Genomic DNA, 21,282 nt, shown 5'->3' with positions numbered 1-21,282 from the left:
GAGCCAGATTTAACTTTCCCGCTCAGCCGGATAAACTCGTCCTGAGAGATACTGGGAATAGCTAAAAAAGAAGACAGTGGCAGAGGTCTATGCAGAGCTGTAAGAGGAGAAGGGAGCGCTCGTGGGAAGGACCGATAGATGGTATGAACTTTCTCGATAAAAAAAGTAGCTAAATCCTCACACTGCTGTTCGGATGAAATAGCGGATGCCAGATTTTTCCTAACCCTGAGGTCTTTAAGGATCTTGAAAATGCATTTGGCCGGGTTAGGGCTAAAATATTTAATAAGGGCCCTCCTTATAGTGACATGACCACTCCACCGCTGGGAAACATAGGGGAGAACCCGGGGTACCTAAAATCCAAAATATTGTTGTTTATCACGTTTTAAGTGCCCCTACCACCAAAGTCAAGTTTGGGCACGATGTATATTTAAAAGAAGGGCTGCTTTTAAAAGGACCCCAGGCTCACAACATTGCACACATGCAAGTGCAGAAAGGACTTCTGGCCTCTAAATTGCCATGCCCTATTCTAAGCTAGGGTCAAGGTGGGATGACAAGGATATCTGTCTGTACAGACAAGTCCACAAAATACTGTTAGTAGTTACCTCACTTTTAAAGTCGAGTGCTTGGTAGACCCTGACGCAGAGGGCCCTGGAGAAAAAGGCTGTTTTTACATGAATACTCAAGTTTCTGGGTCAGTTTTATATGTATTTCCCTCTTTCAGTTGACTCTATTCCTTTCAATTCCTCACGAGTCCATGGAGAGTTTTGAAACAAGGCACTAGAGAATACAGCAAATGCAGAGTGTGTAATAAATATTTTTTAATATCCGCAATAAATTTTGTTTCAGTAAGTGTGCAGCTATATTTAAAGCATGCTATGTCAAGGAAGCTTGTTCCAGAAACACCATCCTGTGACTTTCCTTAGAGTTAAGACATACTTTTGGGTTCCTTTCCACAAAGGCTCATATTATTTTTGTTTTTCTATAAGAATGAGATGGATAGCTACATACATTTTGCCAAGCAAGTGGCCATGATGATCATCATCTGCCCCACTATGAATCTCATAACATGCCTCGATTATTGGACACAAAATTTAAAAAAACAAATCATAATGTGAATAATGTAAGAATTCAAGCCAGGATAAGGCCCACAACTGCTCTTGCTTGAGAATAATTAGATCAAGTACGTCGCTTGGTAGTCCAAAAATGATAAAACTGATATACAAATGTGTCTTCTCAAAATAATGTTTTTGAGTAGTTATCGTGATTGAGAGGTCAACAAATCACAAAATCTGGTAGGCAACAAATCTGGAGAACGCATATGTAATTCCATCATACTGGAGGCATTGAAACAGGGTGCTGGTGGCACACAGTGCCCAATTTTTGTTGACGCCCCAAAAATCTCCTTCTCCACACATTTTCACTACTGCACTCCACCAGTGCTCCTCATCTCTCCATAGCTACTCTCTCATATGCATTTAATTTGTTTTATAGCTTATAGCACTACTCTTACCAAGGTAGGGAGTCAGAGCACTTTACATCACACACACATTATACTGAGATATTGAATCATACGTGTGTATTTCAGTCTATAGAAAATGTTACATAAGACAATAAGGAATACAAGGTGTAGGAGTATCAATTCACTGATACAAGTAGTTAGTATGCTTTAAGAGTGTGTTCTGGAGAAGCAGAAACTCAGGATTTGAAACGAGCCTCGGTGGTTGGCTTTACTGATAAGACTGTATTTCTATATGCGAGACCGAACCAACACATGTTCCAATGCTGGGCGGTACGACCTGTGCAGCTGCACCGGTTGCGGACCTCAGGAGCAACGGGTAAGGCACTGTGTTTAGAAATAACTTTTTTACAGATGATTTTAACATGTTAAGGATAGAAGAGATTTGTTGGTGTGTAGAATGTTGCATTAGTCCAGGGGGAAATTATTAGTGTACATTTGTCAAGCAGATAATTATTTATGGGCGTTCATGTAACTTGCTTGGCTGTGGCCTCTATCTGGCAATGGGATAGTCTCACTAAACTAACCCTATTTTACTGTCTTACTTTTTCCTACTCGACAATCTTGTGCATTCCATTTATGTCAAAAGTCTCATAAAACAAAAATGCTTCATTTCATGGTACTCTGTCTGCGGTTGAATGTAACCCCAGTGTTTGATTGTAAATTAAAACTAATTAGTCATTTTCATGGACAGATAAAGTGATTCAACAGAGAAAAGATGTGCTGAAAAATGAGAAAGAATTGGAGAAAATCCAACAGAAAAGACATTTAGACTTTCTAGATATTCTTCTTTGTGCCAAGGTATGATTTCACGTATAATAATGTTTATTTTTATGCAGCTCTTTCTATGTTTGTTCGTTATGACACAATAGTGACAGAGACGGTGTTATGTATTATGGCCAATGTCTGATAATTATACTTAGAAGTAAGGTGGGAAGATTAGGCTTTATGTGTGAAGTATATCACATCATGAGAAGCTTCAGCAGTTGACATAAATTAGCACCTCTGTAGGGTTGTGACTCTCCCAATTCTTTAGGTATAGGGCCATGAGAGCCCAACCAGTGGCGTCTGTTTTTTCAGACAGGTGAAAACAAATCACCGGGTTTCAGTTCAGGAGACATCTCATGTAACCATAAAGTGTGATAGGTAGGTTGTAGTGCTCTTCCTTGATCAGATGTCCAGGTTCTGCGAATAGGACCAGTTATTTGTCCTTTACTGATATTAACTACATCCTAGTCATTCTTTGTTTCTTTATGTACATCACCATCACTCCTCTGTTATGATGGTCTTTTCTTGTGTTAGTGATTAGGTTGTCTTAAAAGTTAAAAGTTTGACTAGCTGGCCAATAGCATGTATCTAATTGTGTCACCTAGTGCATCGCTAAAATAAACTGTCAGATTTGGACAGCATTGTCATGACTTGCCAATATGTTTCACTGCCACAAGCTTTTGACAATTTTATCAGGGCCTAAGTACCAAAAGATGCTTAAAGTATCCTACAACCAGTAAAAAGAAGAGAGAAATATGGCTATCAGGGCATGTTCTAAAATTAATCCTAACTGGGACATAATATTAGTATGAGCGCACTATTGACATTACATACCAGTGGGTTTCAGCGCAATGCTGTGTTTTTTCTGGTCAAAGTAAGGTTACCTTAGATGCCAGACAGTGTCTGTTACAAGCAATCCTGTTAATGTGTCCAGTTTCTTAACACTGTCCTTATTTTGTGATAAAGTACACTGCAATTGATTAGTCAACAGAATGTATTTCTCCAAGTATATATAGTCAATTAACCGTATGGTGACTCGGCTATTTGAACCCCAAAGAACTGTTGGTGTTTTTTCTGTTTGGTAGCTATTTTCTGTTTTGCAATAAATGCTTTCAAGCTGTTTCTCAAAGTATATTTTAAATTTGATAATTTGAAATTATGCTTGTTCTTTAGTATTCCACATTTATAATGATCTGCATCTGTCAATTGGCACTGTTATTCTTTCTACCTATACAAGAGAGGGTGCTTTTTTCAATATTGCTCAAATTATCCAGTGAAAAGCTTGTGAGATGACAACTTTGAAACCCTGTACTTTCCATCACTGGAGACACTTCAGCTGGAGCAGCTAAATTGAAACTGCAGTTGTGTCCGTTTTTAGGTCTCGACTATTCTATCACGTAAGTGATAGATGTCGAGATTATAGAGTTGTAACCAGGAAAGCTAAACCAGGTGGATTGTGCCCAGTGCATGTGCCCGTGCACGCGCTTTCCATTTGGTCTCCGAGCCGCCTGCCTCGCATCATTGCATCAGACCCGCCACAGCAATGCCGAGAGCTTCACTTCAAAGGCATCCGCTCCCCCGCCCCCTGCTTCACACTTTTCACGGCCGCCAGGCCGTGTCTCGCATTTCTCCTCCCCCCCTCCCCACAGCAATGCCAAGAGCTTGTTTGTTCTTGTCCACTCTAGGAGCTATAGAGCAAGTGATTTGTCTTTTACAGCGCGTTTGAAGGAGTAGACCTCTTCTAACCACTTAGCGACGGTCCGGGATTTCACTTCAACTAAACACGCCGAAACCGTGAGAATGCATTTTTTGAAAATGAAAAACATTATTTTAGCTACATTGATTCCGAGCAAAACCTGGAAATTGTGTTAAAATCTAACAACGTAGTCAGTTGAAAAACAGACACATCTCAAATATGTTCAACAATCACAGACGCGTTTTGCACTACTTGGTAATGTGGGTGCCTGACCCAGAGCGCCATACTCAAGCATGCACGGACAGGGTATGATATGCTCCCAGAGAAAGTCAAACGCTCCTGTGCAGGTTGGCATCTTTTTCGGTTGGGTTAGATAAAAAAAATATAAACACTGTAGAACTACCTGCTTCATTTTTTAGAATAAAAGGTTGTTCTAAAATCGGACTTTTTCCTTGCATTTGTTTAATTTTGGAATATATTTTAACTACCAAAATAGTTTACTGCCCCATGAACCGTGTGCTCTTTATTAAAAAATTCGCTCTACCACAATGATAATGCTGCCAGTAAAATACATACTTAAATAATGAAACAAAGACAATAAATGCAGTGATAAGAAATGCGCTTTATTGCGCTTTCGCGTTTTGCGTGTGATAATATTGCTTGATGTCCACTAATACACAAGGGCTCTGCCTTTCTAATGTCCTTGGCTGCGTATCTTATTAATAAAAATAAGCACTAATGCACGCGCGAGCCAGCATCCTCAAAGCATAAAGCTCCTTGAGCGCCCCTTTGTGTGTGTGTGTGTGTGTAATTCAAGCGCTATCCTGTGGCCTCCTCGGAAGGGTGACAATGTTCAGGCCGGCGGCACAGGCTCGGCAGAGGAAGAAGAGTTAGTCTGTGGTGAGGCTTGAAAAGCCAAGTACGTGTCCTTCCTGCCTCAGTGCTCCGTCTCTCCAGCCTCTATCGCATGGGGAGGTGCATAGCGCTTGAGTGCTATGAGACAGGCTTCACATCGATGGGCCTCTCTGTGCACTTTCATGGCTCTTGCCCGGCTCCCCTCTTTTTGTTGGCCAGGCCCCAGGCTGTTCATGTTCACTCATTTCACCTACATACGTCTACCCCTGTCAGTCCCTCCCTTCCCTCAGGTGCCCCCAGGGCTCCTCACACAGCTCCCCATTTCTAATCATATGTTACCCTCTTAGTCCTGCTCATTCACTCTGATGGCCTCTCTCCCATGACCTCTGCTGATGGTCCTCGTCGAGGAGGGCTGGGCCCTGTCCAGTCCAGCTGCCAGGTTTGTCTGAGGCGGAAATCAGTCCCTTCTAGTTTTTGTGTGGGATTGAATGTAACACCTTCAGTTGATCTTGCTTGTACTGCAGGAATATGGTTATTTTATCATTTGCTGTGAATAAAAAAAAGTAACCCAATAGCAAGGTTCTAGAATTTCTTGCGTTGTTAAACCAGCAGGAGGGAATAAGCATTGTAGTGTAGTTCCTATCATCCCAATAGGCTCTGCGCATTGGAATAATACCTACAATAGTAAAGGCCTAGATCAGACGTTAACTAGGTCTACTACTGTCGATATTAGACTTAAAGTTTTGGGTTTGCCAGCTTAGCTCAGAGTTCACTAGAAACTTTCTCGAATGTTCAGGTAGGACTTAACTTCCCTGATTAGACAAGAAGGGATTTAGTTTCTGACAACCATAGAACATGACAACTTTGCTCTCCCCTAATCAAGAGTATATCTCAAGAGTCGTGTGAACAGAAGGCAATTTATTTTACTCAGTCAGTACGTGCATTCTTAGTCTCATCAGATTGTAGAGAAAAGGAAGAGACGGGCGTGTTCAATAAAAAGGTGTTATTTATTGATCAGTCTCTTTTCTCATACAAGAGAAATGGATCGATATTATTGCAATACTTATAGTTAAGTAAAGTGCATACATTAAAAGCAATAGTATAAAATAATACTGTAAAAACATTGATATGGTTTCTAAGCCATATGATGTTTAAAATGAATAAAATATATTACATACACATATACATTTGACTAAACGTACTCAACTGGTGTTTCTAAATACGCCTACCCCGTGTACCTGACCTAAGCCTGATGCGTGGGCGGGAATAGAAAGTTACAGTTTAAGTTAAGTTTGTTTTTGCCAAGTGACTAACTTAAGAATTCTCTGTGAGGGGTTATTCAGTTCTGTACCTGGAAGTTAGGATGAATGAGGGATGGTATCTCTCTCTCTGGTCTCGATATTCCAGGCTGCCTGCGAGGGCTACCCGGAAGCGCCGGTGCTGGGTCTCTCGGCAGGAGAAAGCAGCGCGTCTCGTTCTCAGCGCGTCAGGAAGGCGGGGCTGTTGCCAGCGGGGTGTGCTCTGCTCTGGGCTTCGGCAAGTATGGCTGCTCCGTCTCGTCACCACCGCGTGTGTTTGCATAGGGCAAGATCGGTAATATTTATACCTTTAATGTGCCGAGATTGACGTAAGGATGGACATAGATACGTCAATAAAGATGTCATACGACCAGGTCGTTAGCACATTCTTTTGCTGAAGTTCTCTGTGAAATCAAAACAATGGCCGCACGGATTTTCCAGGTTGTCATAGGTTTGATTTGTTATGAGAACTCCGTATGCCTTATCAGGGGCTGGAGGAATATCGCTTGTCTAATTAGATCGCAAGCGTTATGACCTAATCAGATAACACGTTCCTGTGCCGTAGTGTGACTGCGTCAGATAACGGTATCTGCATCATGGGGGTTTTCTGCCTCATGGGCTGACTGCTAGTTAACTTGTTAGTTTGTTTAACCAGAATAGGGTCAGGAATAGGGGGATCGATACAGAACCTATAGGAATACATGACACCCACTCCACGCTAACTATGGACATATTTACTAATCTAGGCATAGTATAACATAGTACAACATACTATAGAGTAGTGTGTATACCTTACCACCCCAAAATACATAAATGCATTTTGAAACTTTCAAATATACGGAAAAATTGCAGTCATATGTATTGTATGCACTTAAGCTGTAGAATAATGCCAAAGTAATTACGCATTTTCATACATTAATGCTATTTGGTATATGAGAAGTTACACATGAAATGGCTCTTAATATAGAAAAAAGGTTCGAGACCATTCCATCACATAATAAAATATTTATGAACATACCAGCGGGCAGCTAATGTCTATAAAGTATCGAAAAATAGAAATCTTAGTTCTCTAGGAATAGTTTCTTACTTTAAGCAGAAGATAAGTGTCCCGAAAAATTGTAAAAAATATTTTGGGGCTGCTGAAAAATTGCTGTCCGTGAACTGGAGTGAAAATAGTTCATGTGACTTTGTTTTTAAAGTTGAAGGCCGAATTCAGGGAACGCCGTGTGCGAGTTTGCTCAAAAGTCTCTATTTCTGCTCTGGTGAGAACATCATATCATTTAGGCTTTCGAAAAAACTGTCAACAGCTTCATGGGAAAGTTCCACTAACTCGGAAATAGGTGTAACCATGCATTCGTGCGCATGATTGTCTCCATTGACATTCTGATTTGCATTGCTGACAGAAGGTCGTACCTGATCGATGCTGCTTTCATCTTGAACTTCACTACCCATCAATCGTAGTGGTGAAGCTTCCACGAATGCCGTCATCAGGATTGGTAGCCTTTGAGGGCAGCACAAAGCATGAACCTTTATTGGGCTCAACAATATTTCTGCATCCATTGGCGCATCCGATTGTAGCGTTAGACAGGTGTCTAACACGCATTCTTCTCCGCATAGCAGACACCTTAATACAGGTAAAACACATCTTTGCCACATTGGTCGAAATGATAGAAACCAAGTCATGTTCAGGTCTCTAAGCCGGGAGAGTCCCAGGATTTTTGATATCCGGTCCCGGTATCCAATGGCTAGGATTGTTTCTTCCATTGTCGCGAGAGTTTGGTCTGTGACATGGGTTGCCATAACGAAAAATAAGGACTAAGAATAGGATTCCTGCAATTAGTCCCAGGATCAGGGGAAGTCCGCCAAAAATCGAATGGACGAAATCTGGAAAAATACCCAGTATGGCTTTGAATGGTGTTAATGCCATTGAAAATACTGTCTTAAATACCTTTGAGACCCCAGTGGTATCAGAAATATTTAAGATTTCATTAAGGATTTCCGCGAAATGTATGGGGGAATTAGTCGATAACAATGAATGTATCTCTGCAGTCGTCCTTGCGACTTGTAGATCATACGTTTCTTTTGATGACGTGAGCCTTGTAGGCGTCTGAAGAAGCACTGTTTTCATTCTGCTTAAAGTATCTATTCGAATAGAAGTAATTTTCAAATTGGGCCATGCCCTTGCCTCCCTGTCTGGAAAGGAGCTGGGGAACAATGAGCGTCCACAGCACTTGACCTTCGCAGTCGTAGTTACGAGATAAGGAGTCCCGGGCATAAGACTACAGCATCTGCGGTCTACAATTAGAATGTAACTCCCATTATAGAGTCTTTGAAAGAATGGTTCTATTTCTGTTGCAGGTGCGCCTTGCTGGTGACATGAAAGGTTGTATGAATTCCCTTCGCAGGCTCCATGCAAACTAATTCCGTTACACAGAAGCGTGCCGCTTAGTGACATCGCACAATTATTGCCACTAAGAAACACTTTCTGTCCTTTATTACTGACACATGCATGTGAATAGGGCAGGTTCCATGTTGTTTTAATGTACCCCTTTCCCAATTTCTCGTACATGCCAGCCTGTATATATTTTTGGCAGTATTGAAACCTGAAGGTTGAGATTGGAATATTAATTATCCCATGTATTATCCATTCACTGACAGGTCGTTCTGACATTGTCACCGGTAATCTCTCAAGTTTCTCAATGCTCAGGATTGTATAATCAGCACCCTTCTGGGCCATACTGATTTGTCTATCAGTAAGGTTAAAGATTTGGAATAGTGACGTTGTGTTGATTAAACGCCAAGGCACATAGCCTGAACGCAGATTTTGTAATGTCCAGCCAAGCTGTACAATAGAACGCAATTGTGACTGACCGTGTTGTAACAACAGTAAGTCTTGCGATAATATGTCGATTGCTGAAGACACAATGCTGTCCAAAGAAAAAATTCTGGAGGACAGAGTCATTAACCCATTGTCCACTACAGAAAGTGATTTTTCCAAATTAATACGGTCAATTTCCCGTATTCTCTCTGCTGTTTCAATTTGAGTAACCTTCCAGGCCTCATTGTATGCTGCATATACAGAGGCTGCTATGAAACGTTTTTGACGCTGTTTGCGTGGTCCCATAATGAAATCACGCAAGTCAGCACCATCAGTAAGTAAAGTTAGGTGTTGCTTAATTTCTGCCAGTGTGGAAGTTTGTAGCCATTGAAGGCATAATTTGCCCACACTGTAGGTTGTTATTATCCCTGGGTGATGTCTTTGGGGATATCTAGGGTCTGGCCTGGTCATTTTGAACCCCTGTGTTTTGTTCAGGAATCTGTCTTGACAGTTATTAGTATCTGTGGGCCAGATCAACCACTGTTTCCAATTTGGATGTGTTCTGTTTTGGTTTAATATATGGTCTACGTCTATCTCTTCATCTGTATCAGAGCTATTGCTAAACATTGTTGGCTTTGGAATAGACGGTTTATTTAAGTCTTTGATTTTGGCTAAGCCAAGACAGGTGGTTTGTTGGACAGTGTCATTTAAAAATATAATTTGTTCTGGGATCATGCAGGCTCTAAACAGTGATTCTATACCCTGTACTTGCCATTCTTTTGTACCCCAAACACTTTTCAATTCAACATTTTTGTCCCAATATCAAAACCAAAAGTATTCATTTTTTCAAAGAATGAATCTGAATATATCAATTTTGTGTTGGTTATCATGGTCTTGGTCCCTGTCTTGTTTGACAATTTGAAATAAAATGTTTCAGCATTACTTGTGTTAAAACCTGAAAAGTATGAATATTTGTCATAGAAGGTTCTTGAGCTTCCTTTCGGAGGAGTTGCACAATGTTCCCATTGATTATAATTTAAAACATTTCTAGGCTGTGCAGATCTATGTAGAAAATGGTTACCATAGTGGTTATAACAGTACATACTATCATAATTTGTAGAACCCTGCAAATAATCATGTTTGGTAAATTTAGCAGACATTACTAAGTCAGACATCATATTATTAATGCTTTCGAAGTCCCAATCATCAGCAAATGAGTTTGGTTTTACAAAGTTACTCAAGGAGATCTTAATTTGGTGTGGATATTTCAGGATTTCGACCGGACCATAAATTTCATAGTCAGTGTTGTCCCAGGCTACCCCACCCGGTATCGGATTGGCTGTGAAGTTGACTGAAGAAAGTTCTCTTTTCTCGACGTGTGAAGATGTGTGTGGTTTGAGGATCAAGTTGATTTTCTGACTTGCTGTGTCCATTTTAGCATATTTTCCCTCAATGAAGCGTCCCAAAGTAGGTACCATGAGGAGCCAAAGTATGAGGATAAATGCACCAAAACCCACCCAAAATTCGATCCATGGAGAAATCAGGTATGTCTCTTTCAGTTGTTTCAAAAGTTCTTTAGCTTTATCTTTAAAGGTTTTTGATGATGGCTGTGTCTTTGATTCACTGAAGCCTTCAGAGGAATCATCGAAGTTTATGAAGTAGCCGGATGCAGTTCTGTCAATTGTTCCAATTGCTTCAGGATCACCGTTTCTTGCATTTTCACTAGGTACTTCATTATAGATTGGTGTGTCTCTGCTAAATGTTTTTATTTGGGTTTTCAGAGGTCTGAGTTCTATTGCATTGTTGCATAGTCCTTGTTGTTCTTCTGTAGGCGTTTCGAATGTGATGAGCCTCTTCGATAGGACCTCTGTACTGGTAGCAAACCTTGGTGTTCTGCTACTTATTGGGAGTCCACGTGGCCTACTGTTTGTTATCGGCCACATGATTGTGGTTTTACCAGGTCGATGGATACAACTCGGTTCTCCTTTTTACCAGCAAGCGGCGGTAGTACAACTGATCTTGTCCCGTTGACAGACAAGACAGGAACTGCTTTTCTGTAAGAAGGCCCAAATTCCTTCTTTACCGCGATCTTTTCTCTGACTAGATCCCCGACTTTTGGAATCCAGACAGGTCTTGCTGGGACAGGTGGTGGTTCTTCAGTGGTTGTTGGCTGTTGTTTCAACTTTATGTTGCTCAGGTCTTTTCTTGTTTTGTTTAAGTCCTGTAAAATAGCCAAACGGTCTTTGATATCAAAGCTTTTTTCTTTCACCACTGAAGTCTGACTATCAATGTCAGAGATCATCATCCTAGTTCCAAATAATAATTCGTACGCACTGAATCCCTTCAGAGAATTTCTTGGCAAGTTATTTAGACTACGTTGGACACTTATTAGATGTTTGACCCACCCAGCTCCCGAACCTAATACCTTTGCCGTTATAGATTGCTTTATGTCACGGTTTTTTCTTTCAACAATTCCGTTCCCCTCAGGGTGAAATGGACAAGAGTACCGCAATTGCACGCCCATGCTGACCATGGCCTCCTTATAAGCCCGAGAGCTAAAAGCAGGACCGTGGTCTGAATGCAGCATGCCAATTGCGTATGTGCCGATAAAGACTCGCAAATCTTTTATAACAGTTCTGGCGTCAGCCGTTCGCTGGGGCCACATCCATATGAATCTCGTGCATGAATCCACTGCGACCAAGATATATTTACAGTTACCATCCCTTTGTAAGGGACCACAGTGGTCTAGGTAAACACAGGCTAATGGTTTATCCGAGATTAGAAGGGGCGTCTGAGCTGGACGTCTCACCGTTGATACTTTCATTTTTTGACATATCTCACACTCTAGAACATAGTTCCTTGTTTGTCTTCTCATTTGTGGCCACCAGTATCTCTGTTTTAATAATGATACTGTGGCTGAGACGCCAGCATGTATAGAAGCAAGCCCTTCATGTGCCGCTATTATCAGTCCTAACCTATGTTCCATGTTTGGAATTGCCCTATCCCCCACTCCAGGGATTCGAGCAAAAGGAACATTGTTTGCATCAGTTATGTATGAGTATTTTACTGTAAAGCCTTTCGGGAGTGTTTCTATCGAATCCTTTTCTGAAGCGCTGACAGCTTGTAATATTTCGCTGTCTATTTTTGTTTTTGACCGTGTGATGGCAGCTACGGAAGCCGTTTGCACAGCTGCCTTCGCGGCCTCACCAGCCAATGAATTCCCTGCAACGTGAACGCCATCACGTTGGTGACTCAGTGTATGTACCACGTGAGTCTTTGGTAGTTCTTTCTGTAAAAGAACTACTTGTTCCCAGAGCATTTTATGCTTGATTGTGCCACCTTTCGCATCCTTGAAACCATTCTGAAGCCAGATCTGCAAGTATTCATTATAAGACTGAACGCAATAATACGAATCGCACACTATGAGTGTGGGGAATTCTCGATCGGTATTTTCAAGCGCCGTCTTGAATGCCAGTAGTTCAGCTCGCTGAGCTGTACAATCTCCTAGAGATTGTGTTTTAGTGAGGGTTGGTTTAAATCTCACCTTCGTGCCAACGACCTTTAACAATCGCGCACGCAGCACTGTAAGCTTGTTTACCCCCTACTGCGGGTTGTGCTGATCCGTCTGTATATATTATACAGCCGTAATGTTCTAGAGGCAGAATTTCGGTCGGCGGAGGACATTCAAATTCATATTGGAGAAATTCTTGTGTTTTTAAGTTAGGGTCAAATTCATATGCCACGTCTGTTGCAGCAAGAGAATTAGCCCATTGTATCCATCTTGGATGGAGCGCTTTAGCATTTGGAATGCTTGCTTTTGTTACAGCCTCTAGTGCTGGTATAGGTGTCACGATTATTATTCGTTTACCTTGTGCCAGGGCTCGTTCTTTTGCTATAGCTGTCTGTGTTGCAGTTAGAATTTTTTCCGTTGGGCTAAATTTCATTTCAGCCTTAGTGTACAAGTGTGATTTGAATGCAATTGGTACCTTTTCTCCCTCATTAGAGGTCAGGTATGTGAATCCGCATCTCCCTGGGATGACTCGAATCACAAGATTGCATGTATTGTCACGTGTTTCTAATTTTGTTTTAATTAGCATGTCTGTTTGTAAGGATCTCAGAATTTCTGTGTGTATTTGAGTCCAATTGGATCTTTTAAAATCTGGTTTTATCAGATCATAAAGGGGTTTAACCCTTTCTGCGTAATTTGCAATGTATGTTCTTCCGAAATTTAGGAAGCCTAGAATTGACTGTAAGTTTTTTAGTGTTCTAGGTGCTTGGATTACGGCACATTTCTCTAGGAAATTGTCAGCCAGGCTTTTGCCTTCACTTGATAATTCATATCCTAAGAACAGGACTTTCAGATGGGCAATTCTGGATTTTTTAAAGTTGAATTTGTAACCCTCTGCTGCGAACCCAAGTATTATGGTGTTCACTCTCTTCAAGTGAGTATCCAAGTCATCATCTGTTAAGTATATGTCGTCGACATAAGATAATGCTTCATCATCATATATTTGTAGTAATTCTGTTACTCTCGCTGAGAATACTCCCGGGCTGTTCTTGTACCCCTGGGCTAACCGACAGAATTGTTTTGAGTGCCATTTATTGAGAACGCAGACAAATATCTGCTCTCTGGTGCTATGTTTTGACAAGAGAATCCATTAGAGATGTCTAATGTTGTTTTGTATTTTTTGCGCACTATGTTATTCATTAGTGCAGCACTATGTGAGTTTTGCACTGCAAAAGTTTTGCAACATGTGTTAAGGTGTCGGTAATCCAAAACTAGACGGTATGAATTGTCTGGTTTGGAGACCGGAAACAAAGGGTTGTTCATTTGTGAGGTGCAAGTTTCAATCACCCCCTGGTATTCTAGCTGATCTAGTATTTCTTTTACCTGTTTTTTAGCTTCTTGCTTAATTGGGTACTGCCTTTGTGCAGCAGGTTGTGATTTTAACTGGATTTTGTGAGGAGGAGAGTCCTCATCCCATCCTACATGATTTTTATATAAAGCAGGAGCTAGAGCCACTGCCCACTTTCTAGCAAGTGTGTATTTTTTATGAATTGGGATATGATTTGAGAAGGCAGGCATAATTATTTCTTCGCCATGAGGGCACTCCCTGACAAACTCTGGTGGCCAGTCTTTTTCAGCTAGAAGGATGTCATAGCCCTTGGAGAGATTATCCCAAAATAGTCCCCTTATTTTCCTAGTCTTATCCCCCTCTATACGCAATGTTATTTCGTATATTTTGTGAGGTTTGCTAACTCTGGTGTCTGCAGTTTCCACTTGAAGATATTCATTCGTGTCCACAGATGATTCATAAGGACTTTGCGAGCTATGCTCACTTCTGCTGCGCTGTCTAGCATTGTCTGAGCCCATTCTCCGTTTTTCAGTTGTGTCCTCAGAATTCTCGGCATTGTTAACTATTTTAATGCTGGCTACCTTCTTTTTTGGAAATTGTAATTTCTTTTTTAGCTGAGCAGGTTCCTTGTCTTTGGGCTTGGCGTGCTCTTCTCTTTGTTCTGATCGTCCTCTTCTTTCCGATTTCTGCGAGGAAGTCTGAAAAGATTGAGAGGGACGTGTATCAATGTCTTGATATCTATCAGGCTTTTTTATATTATCCCTATTCCTAAGGTTATATCTTTTCCCAGAGGGGTCACTCTGAGGTGACCTGTGTCTTTGGTTCGGAGATTTCTCCCTTCGCCTAGGAGACCTTCCCCTGGACTGGAATTTCTTTTCTTTAGGATTGGATTGTTTGTTTCCATCCCAGTTCTTTTTTGGTGAATTATTATTAAAAAATATTTTTTCAGGACTTTCAGTCAGTTGCGGTTTTACTGGTATTCCACCTAAACTATCTCTACCTAGTTCCTCATAGGATTTTTCTATGATTCTGGCAATTTCAGCTGGTTGGTCTGCTATATCTGTCTCTTTTAACCTCTGGCGGATCGCCACGTTTGCTGCTTCTCCCTTTATGTTGGCTAATAATATAGCCGAGACCTGCTTGAAGTCTTTTAGTAATTTCATACCAAGAGTTAAAGCGGGTTCTGGACCGTATTCGTCTTGAATTTGTTTTAGCACATCTGGTATTACCGAAATGGATGGAACACCGTGCGTTTTTGTGTAGATGGAAGCAAAGACTGTACCCCAAGTGTCACAGTCCTCTATGTGTGGTGCGATTCCCATAGGAAGACAGATAGTCAGAATCCTGTGTTTTTCTAACGGGGTGGTGTCAGGAAACACCGCCTCTATTTGGGTGATTTTTTGTGCCAACCAGAATGGTATTTGTTCCCGTTTAGCCGGTACTTTACCTAGGCAGGATTGGATGTTCTGTGGTGTAATTTTATTTGTGTTCCCCTGGTGAGGGGTCAGCTGTGGAAGTTTAATTGCTGGCTGAATTGTTGAAGTCCGCATCACATACTGGACTAATTGTCTATGAATTTTTATTAATTGTTTTAGCTGTGTTAAAAGCTGTGGTGCAGGCATCTCGTCGATGTCTGGATGTGGTGTGTATCCGGCTAGGACCGGCCACGTTGCTCCTGGTCTACCTAAAGGACCGAGCCTGGTGATGTGATTGTTATGTTTTAGGGCGCCATCAAATAAGAGCAAATGCTCTTGAAATTTGAGTGGTACTTCCACCTCCTCGAAAGGAGTGTACGTTTCAGGAGGTTCCTCTATTTTGTAATAGTGGAAGTACTTTGTTACAGGATTTGCTGCTGGAAAGTTTATCCATGAATAGTATACCTCTGTCTGCCGATATTCGTGTGCCTCAATTACGAATATGACTGTACCACCTCTAGGTGTCAGTCCATTTTCTATAAGTTTTAAAGTTATAGATTTCCTTTTGAGGACTGGGATGAGTATTATATCCTGGTCCGCGTCTTGCAGTGCAGTATCAGCTGCTGCTATTTCAGCTGCTAATCTAACTGCCTCTCTTTCTCCTTCACTGTCTGACATTGTACTGTCCAGAAGGTTATTTTGTTTGTTTGCAGATCAGGTTTCTTATGGAAACAAAGATTAGATGCACAATATTTTGGAACAGTGTATCCTTCAACGTTGACTATACCAAGAACCATACATAGGAGTTCCCTCCTGCGAGGTCTGGCGGATATAACCTTTCACCCACTCCAGACGTCTTTGGAGTATTATGGGAAAAGGGGTCTGAGTGAGAAAGCACGACTGAGTTACTCTAAATGTCTTACGTTAGTTTTATCGCCCTTTCCAAACGCGTTGGGCGCCATGTAGTGTAGTTCCTATCATCCCAATAGGCTCTGCGCATTGGAATAATACCTACAATAGTAAAGGCCTAGATCAGACGTTAACTAGGTCTACTACTGTCGATATTAGACTTAAAGTTTTGGGTTTGCCAGCTTAGCTCAGAGTTCACTAGAAACTTTCTCGAATGTTCAGGTAGGACTTAACTTCCCTGATTAGACAAGAAGGGATTTAGTTTCTGACAACCATAGAACATGACAACTTTGCTCTCCCCTAATCAAGAGTATATCTCGAGAGTCGTGTGAACAAAAGGCAATTTATTTTACTCAGTCAGTACGTGCATTCTTAGTCTCATCAGATTGTAGAGAAAAGGAAGAGACGGGCGTGTTCAATAAAAAGGTGTTATTTATTGATCAGTCTCTTTTCTCATACAAGAGAAATGGATCGATATTATTGCAATACTTATAGTTAAGTAAAGTGCATACATTAAAAGCAATAGTATAAAATAATACTGTAAAAACATTGATATGGTTTCTAAGCCATATGATGTTTAAAATGAATAAAATATATTACATACACATATACATTTGACTAAACGTACTCAACTGGTGTTTCTAAATACGCCTACCCCGTGTACCTGACCTAAGCCTGATGCGTGGGCGGGAATAGAAAGTTACAGTTTAAGTTAAGTTTGTTTTTGCCAAGTGACTAACTTAAGAATTCTCTGTGAGGGGTTATTCAGTTCTGTACCTGGAAGTTAGGATGAATGAGGGATGGTATCTCTCTCTCTGGTCTCGATATTCCAGGCTGCCTGTGAGGGCTACCCGGAAGCGCCGGTGCTGGGTCTCTCGGCAGGAGAAAGCAGCGCGTCTCGTTCTCAGCGCGTCAGGAAGGCCGGGCTGTTGCCAGCGGGGTCTGCTCTGCTCTGGGCTTCGGCAAGTATGGCTGCTCCGTCTCGTCACCACCGCGTGTGTTTGCATAGGGCAAGATCGGTAATATTTATACCTTTAAGGTGCCGAGATTGACGTAAGGATGGACATAGATACGTCAATAAAGATGTCATACGACCAGGTCGTTAGCACATTCTTTTGCTGAAGTTCTCTGTGAAATCAAAACAATGGCCGCACGGATTTTCCAGGTTGTCATAGGTTTGATTTGTTATGCGAACTCCGTATGCCTTATCAGGGGCTGGAGGAATATCGCTTGTCTAATTAGATCGCAAGCGTTATGACCTAATCAGATAACACGTTCCTGTGCCGTAGTGTGACTGCGTCAGATAACGGTATCTGCATCATGGGGGTTTTCTGCCTCATGGGCTGACTGCTAGTTAACTTGTTAGTTTGTTTAACCAGAATAGGGTCAGGAATAGGGGGATCGATTCAGAACCTATAGGAATACATGACAGCATTGTCCTGGATAAGGAAGTGGTGCGTTTTATCAGGCATATATTATATTTGTTTGTTTTTAGGCATATTTAGGTAAGCATATTTCTGCCACTGGTTTGGTCTCATAGAGGCATCAAAGTGCAGGTGTTCTTTCTGTTTAGTTCTGGGCTGTTCGTCCATTGGGGTCCAGCCGATCAAAGACAAGCCATGGCTATGGATAGCGAAGAAGGATCTTGTAGATATTCAGGGTTTTAAAATATTGGACCATGCTTACGCTGCCTCAGGGTTCTGGTTTGGTGGTGTGAATTTCACGTGATAAACATTTACCATGAAACAAATAAAACACTTTATTCATTAATCAGCCGGGGAGAGTGCTTTGATTTACAAGGAGTTGCAACACAAAGGGGCTGATTCAGGCTTTTTCTCTCTCTCTGTCTCTCTCTCTCTCCTCCCTCTCTCTCACCCTCTCCTTTCTCTCTCATCTGTTGATCATCCTCCCCCACACACAACCCCCAAAACACATTCCCACACACACACACAACCCCCCCACACACAACCCCCCACACAACCCCCTACACAACCCCCCACACAACCCCCCCACACAACCCCCCACACACAACCCCCCACACACAACCCCCCACACACAGACCCCACACACAGACCCCACACACAGACCCCACACACAGACCCCACACATAGACCCCACACACAGACCCCACACACAGACCCCACACACACACACCACACACACCACACACACACCACACCACACACACACCACACCACACACACACACCACACCACACACACACAACCCCACACAACCCCACACAAACCCCCCCCCACACACACACACACACAACCCCCCACACACACACAACCCCACACACACACACACACAACCCCACACACACACACACCCCCCCCCCACACACACCCCACACACACACACACCCCACACCCCCCCCACACCCCTAGCCCCCCCACACACACAACCCCCCACACACACAGCCCCCCACACACACAACCCCCCCACACACACACAACTCCCCCACACACACAACCCCCCTCACACACACACAACCCCCCACACACAAACAACCCCCCTGTCAGACCTTCCTAGACTCTAGGAGGTCGAAAACACAGAATTTGTCTGCTGAGCACTGTATGGGCGAAGTATTTTCAGATGTATTCCGCTGCTGGGCAGAGTTGGAGTTCTCTGCTTCACACGCGGAATTCCAAGATGGCCGCCGACTCGCAAGAGGAGTCGGCGGTCTAGTGTTGCTATCTGAAGGCTCAGGTGAGGCGCGCGCTCTAATAGCAATGCGCACTTCACTAAAGACTTCAGGCGGCAAAGTCGCATTATTCATAGTTCCTGAGAAGTACGTCAAGAGTTCAAAACTAAGACTTGGTCGATACTTATGGTTTTCCAAGCCATAATATGTATCGTAGCGAATAACGGAAGCAACGCGAATATTTTTCAAGGCTCCATAGAAAAGGCTGCTTGAGCGTTTGGCATGAGAGAAGCCTCGAACATACCTGAGAGAAACCACAAGCATATCTAGAGAAGCCACGAGTATACCTGAGAGAAGCCACGAGCATACCTAAGAAAAGCCACGAGTATCCTTTATACCTGTTCCCTTCTTTCCTTCCCTCCCCCTTCTTTCCTCTAGTAGGATACTCGAGGATACGAAACTTACCGTATAGAAGACTACAGCATCATAGAGACTCGACAGGAGACGGAGCGACGTAGAAGACAACAGATAAGTGGGTATGACTGAACAGAAGAAATAAAATGACTCATTTGTAACAGTTAATAAGACTTTATTCCAACTACAGAATAGTACACGAAATTCTATAGTATTTGCAGACAGAGTTACATTACCCTTGGTGAAGTCCTCGACTAGATTCCTAAAAGGAAAACAAGTGATATTTGAGAAAGCCTGGAACTACAAGTATTAAGAAGAAAAGTATTGAAGATCAATCTGTGACAAAAGAGGGTTAGAAGACCCAGTGCACAGAAAGAAGTTTAGAATAGAAGATACTAGGAAGAAGAGAAGCAAAATCTCTGGAAGGCTTGATTAAGATAATCAAGAGAAGGAAAAGACAGAAGAAAAAAGGTCTAAAAACAAGTGACGCTGAAGAACAGATCCAGAGCAGTCTCTTCTCGTTTGTTATTTTATCCAACATCCCCTTTCCCCCCTGAGGGTCCATTAGATTCTGATCTAAGTACGGAGTCTGTGGAGACTCAGGGTGGAGTTGGGAACCAGCATCTCCTGCTCCTGTGCAAGTCGTGGTAAGAGTTCACTTCAGCATTTGACAGAGTGAAGTGCCCACATTTTTAAATTTTACCCGCGCAGGATGGATGAAGGCATTAATTTGCAGTCCTTAGGAGCAGTATTAGAAGCTATACAAAAGGAATTGATTGCTGTTAGTGAAGAGAATCAGAATTTAAAACAGGAAGTCGTTAAGTCACGAAAGGAGACAGCCGAGCTAGCTCAGCGAGTGGGACTCACTAGTAGTGGGGGCAGAGAAGTCTTGGGAACCGCAGGTGGAGCGTCTAGTCAAGTAACCACTCAAGTGATTCATTCCTTGTCACCAGTCTTTCCATTGGCCCCCCCTGAACGTTTTAGCGGGGATCCACAAAAGGCACAAGTCTTTCTCTCACAATGTTCATTGCATTATATGTGTCGCCCTTCTATCTTCCCTGTTGCGCAGTCGAGGGTTGCGTTTGCCTTGTCATATCTGAGCGGGGACGCAGCTGCATGGTCCATGCCCTTAGTCACCAGGGATGACCCCATCTTACAGAATTATGACGAATTCAGGAAAGAATTTCTCAGAATTTTTTATCGAAGGAGAATATCACAGGCTGTGGATAATGAATTACTAGAGCTGCGCCAGGGGAATTGAGACCTCATTGCTTTCTTGGCTCAGTTCAATAAGTTAGTGGTGGAAACAAACTGGCCAGAGAGTAAGAGAGCGGCAGTGTTTTATCGGGGGTTGCGCGATGAATTGAAAGATGTCCTAGCGCAAATACCCAATCGACCCACAGAGGTATCCGCATTAATTGATCTAGTGCTTGAAATTGACTTCAGACAAGGTGAAAGGAAATGTGAAAGAAGAAAGGACTTCAAGACCACCATACCCAGGTGTGATAGAGCCCGACCAGAAACAAATCGAACCCAAGAGGGGTCATCTTCTTCGGAACCCATGCAGATTGGAACCATTATGGGACCATTGACTAAAGAAGATAAAGAGAAGAGAAGGTCCGGAAATTTGTGTATGTATTGTGGTTCAAATGGCCATTTTGTCAGGAATTGTCCAAGGAAGCCCAAGACACCATTTAAGCCAAAAGAAAACTAGCTGCACCACCAGTAGGTGGAGTTGGATTGATGGATGCAGATCAAGAAACAACTCCAAAAGAACACCAATTGGCGAATACACTTCAGTCCTCCTTGGCTCATCTGATACATTCTGTAGTGATCTAATTCCGAGATATCACTTTAACTGGAGTATCAGTAATGGTGGACTCCGAGGCCACCGAAAACTTTTGTGACCTAAAATTTGCAGCTAAGGTAGGACTGAAGGCGATTATGAAAAGTAAGAGTGAGCCAGTGAGAGTGGTGGATGGTACTAACTTGTCCTCAGGACCTATTGTCAGCCATTCGGAACCAATTCAAATGATTTCGTTAGATGGTCATGAAGAAATTATCCAATTCAATCTAATTGATGCCCCTCA

General features: G+C 42.3%; 1 protein-coding gene and 1 long non-coding RNA gene across 2 annotated transcripts in view; one reads left to right on the top strand and one right to left on the bottom strand.

Moving 5' to 3' along the window:
• The window catches only part of LOC144799877 (uncharacterized), a 218,991-nt gene that overhangs the window by 107,426 nt on the left and 90,283 nt on the right, over window positions 1-21,282 (bottom strand). The gene's annotated exons all lie outside the window — the stretch shown is intronic.
• The window catches only part of LOC144799871 (cytochrome P450 4B1-like), a 444,500-nt gene that overhangs the window by 337,939 nt on the left and 85,279 nt on the right, over window positions 1-21,282 (top strand). Inside the window, exon 7 of the mRNA XM_078671469.1 lies at window positions 2,211-2,317. Within this exon, the coding sequence (XP_078527595.1) occupies window positions 2,211-2,317 (107 nt within the window). The remainder of the gene's footprint in view (window positions 1-2,210; window positions 2,318-21,282) is intronic.

Source organism: Lissotriton helveticus, chromosome 1_2 (assembly GCF_964261635.1).
Source record: "Lissotriton helveticus chromosome 1_2, aLisHel1.1, whole genome shotgun sequence".
Classification (NCBI taxonomy): Eukaryota; Metazoa; Chordata; class Amphibia; order Caudata; family Salamandridae; genus Lissotriton; species Lissotriton helveticus.
The sequence above is the reverse complement of the archived record's forward strand: the minus strand, read 5'-3'. Positions and strand labels throughout refer to the sequence as shown.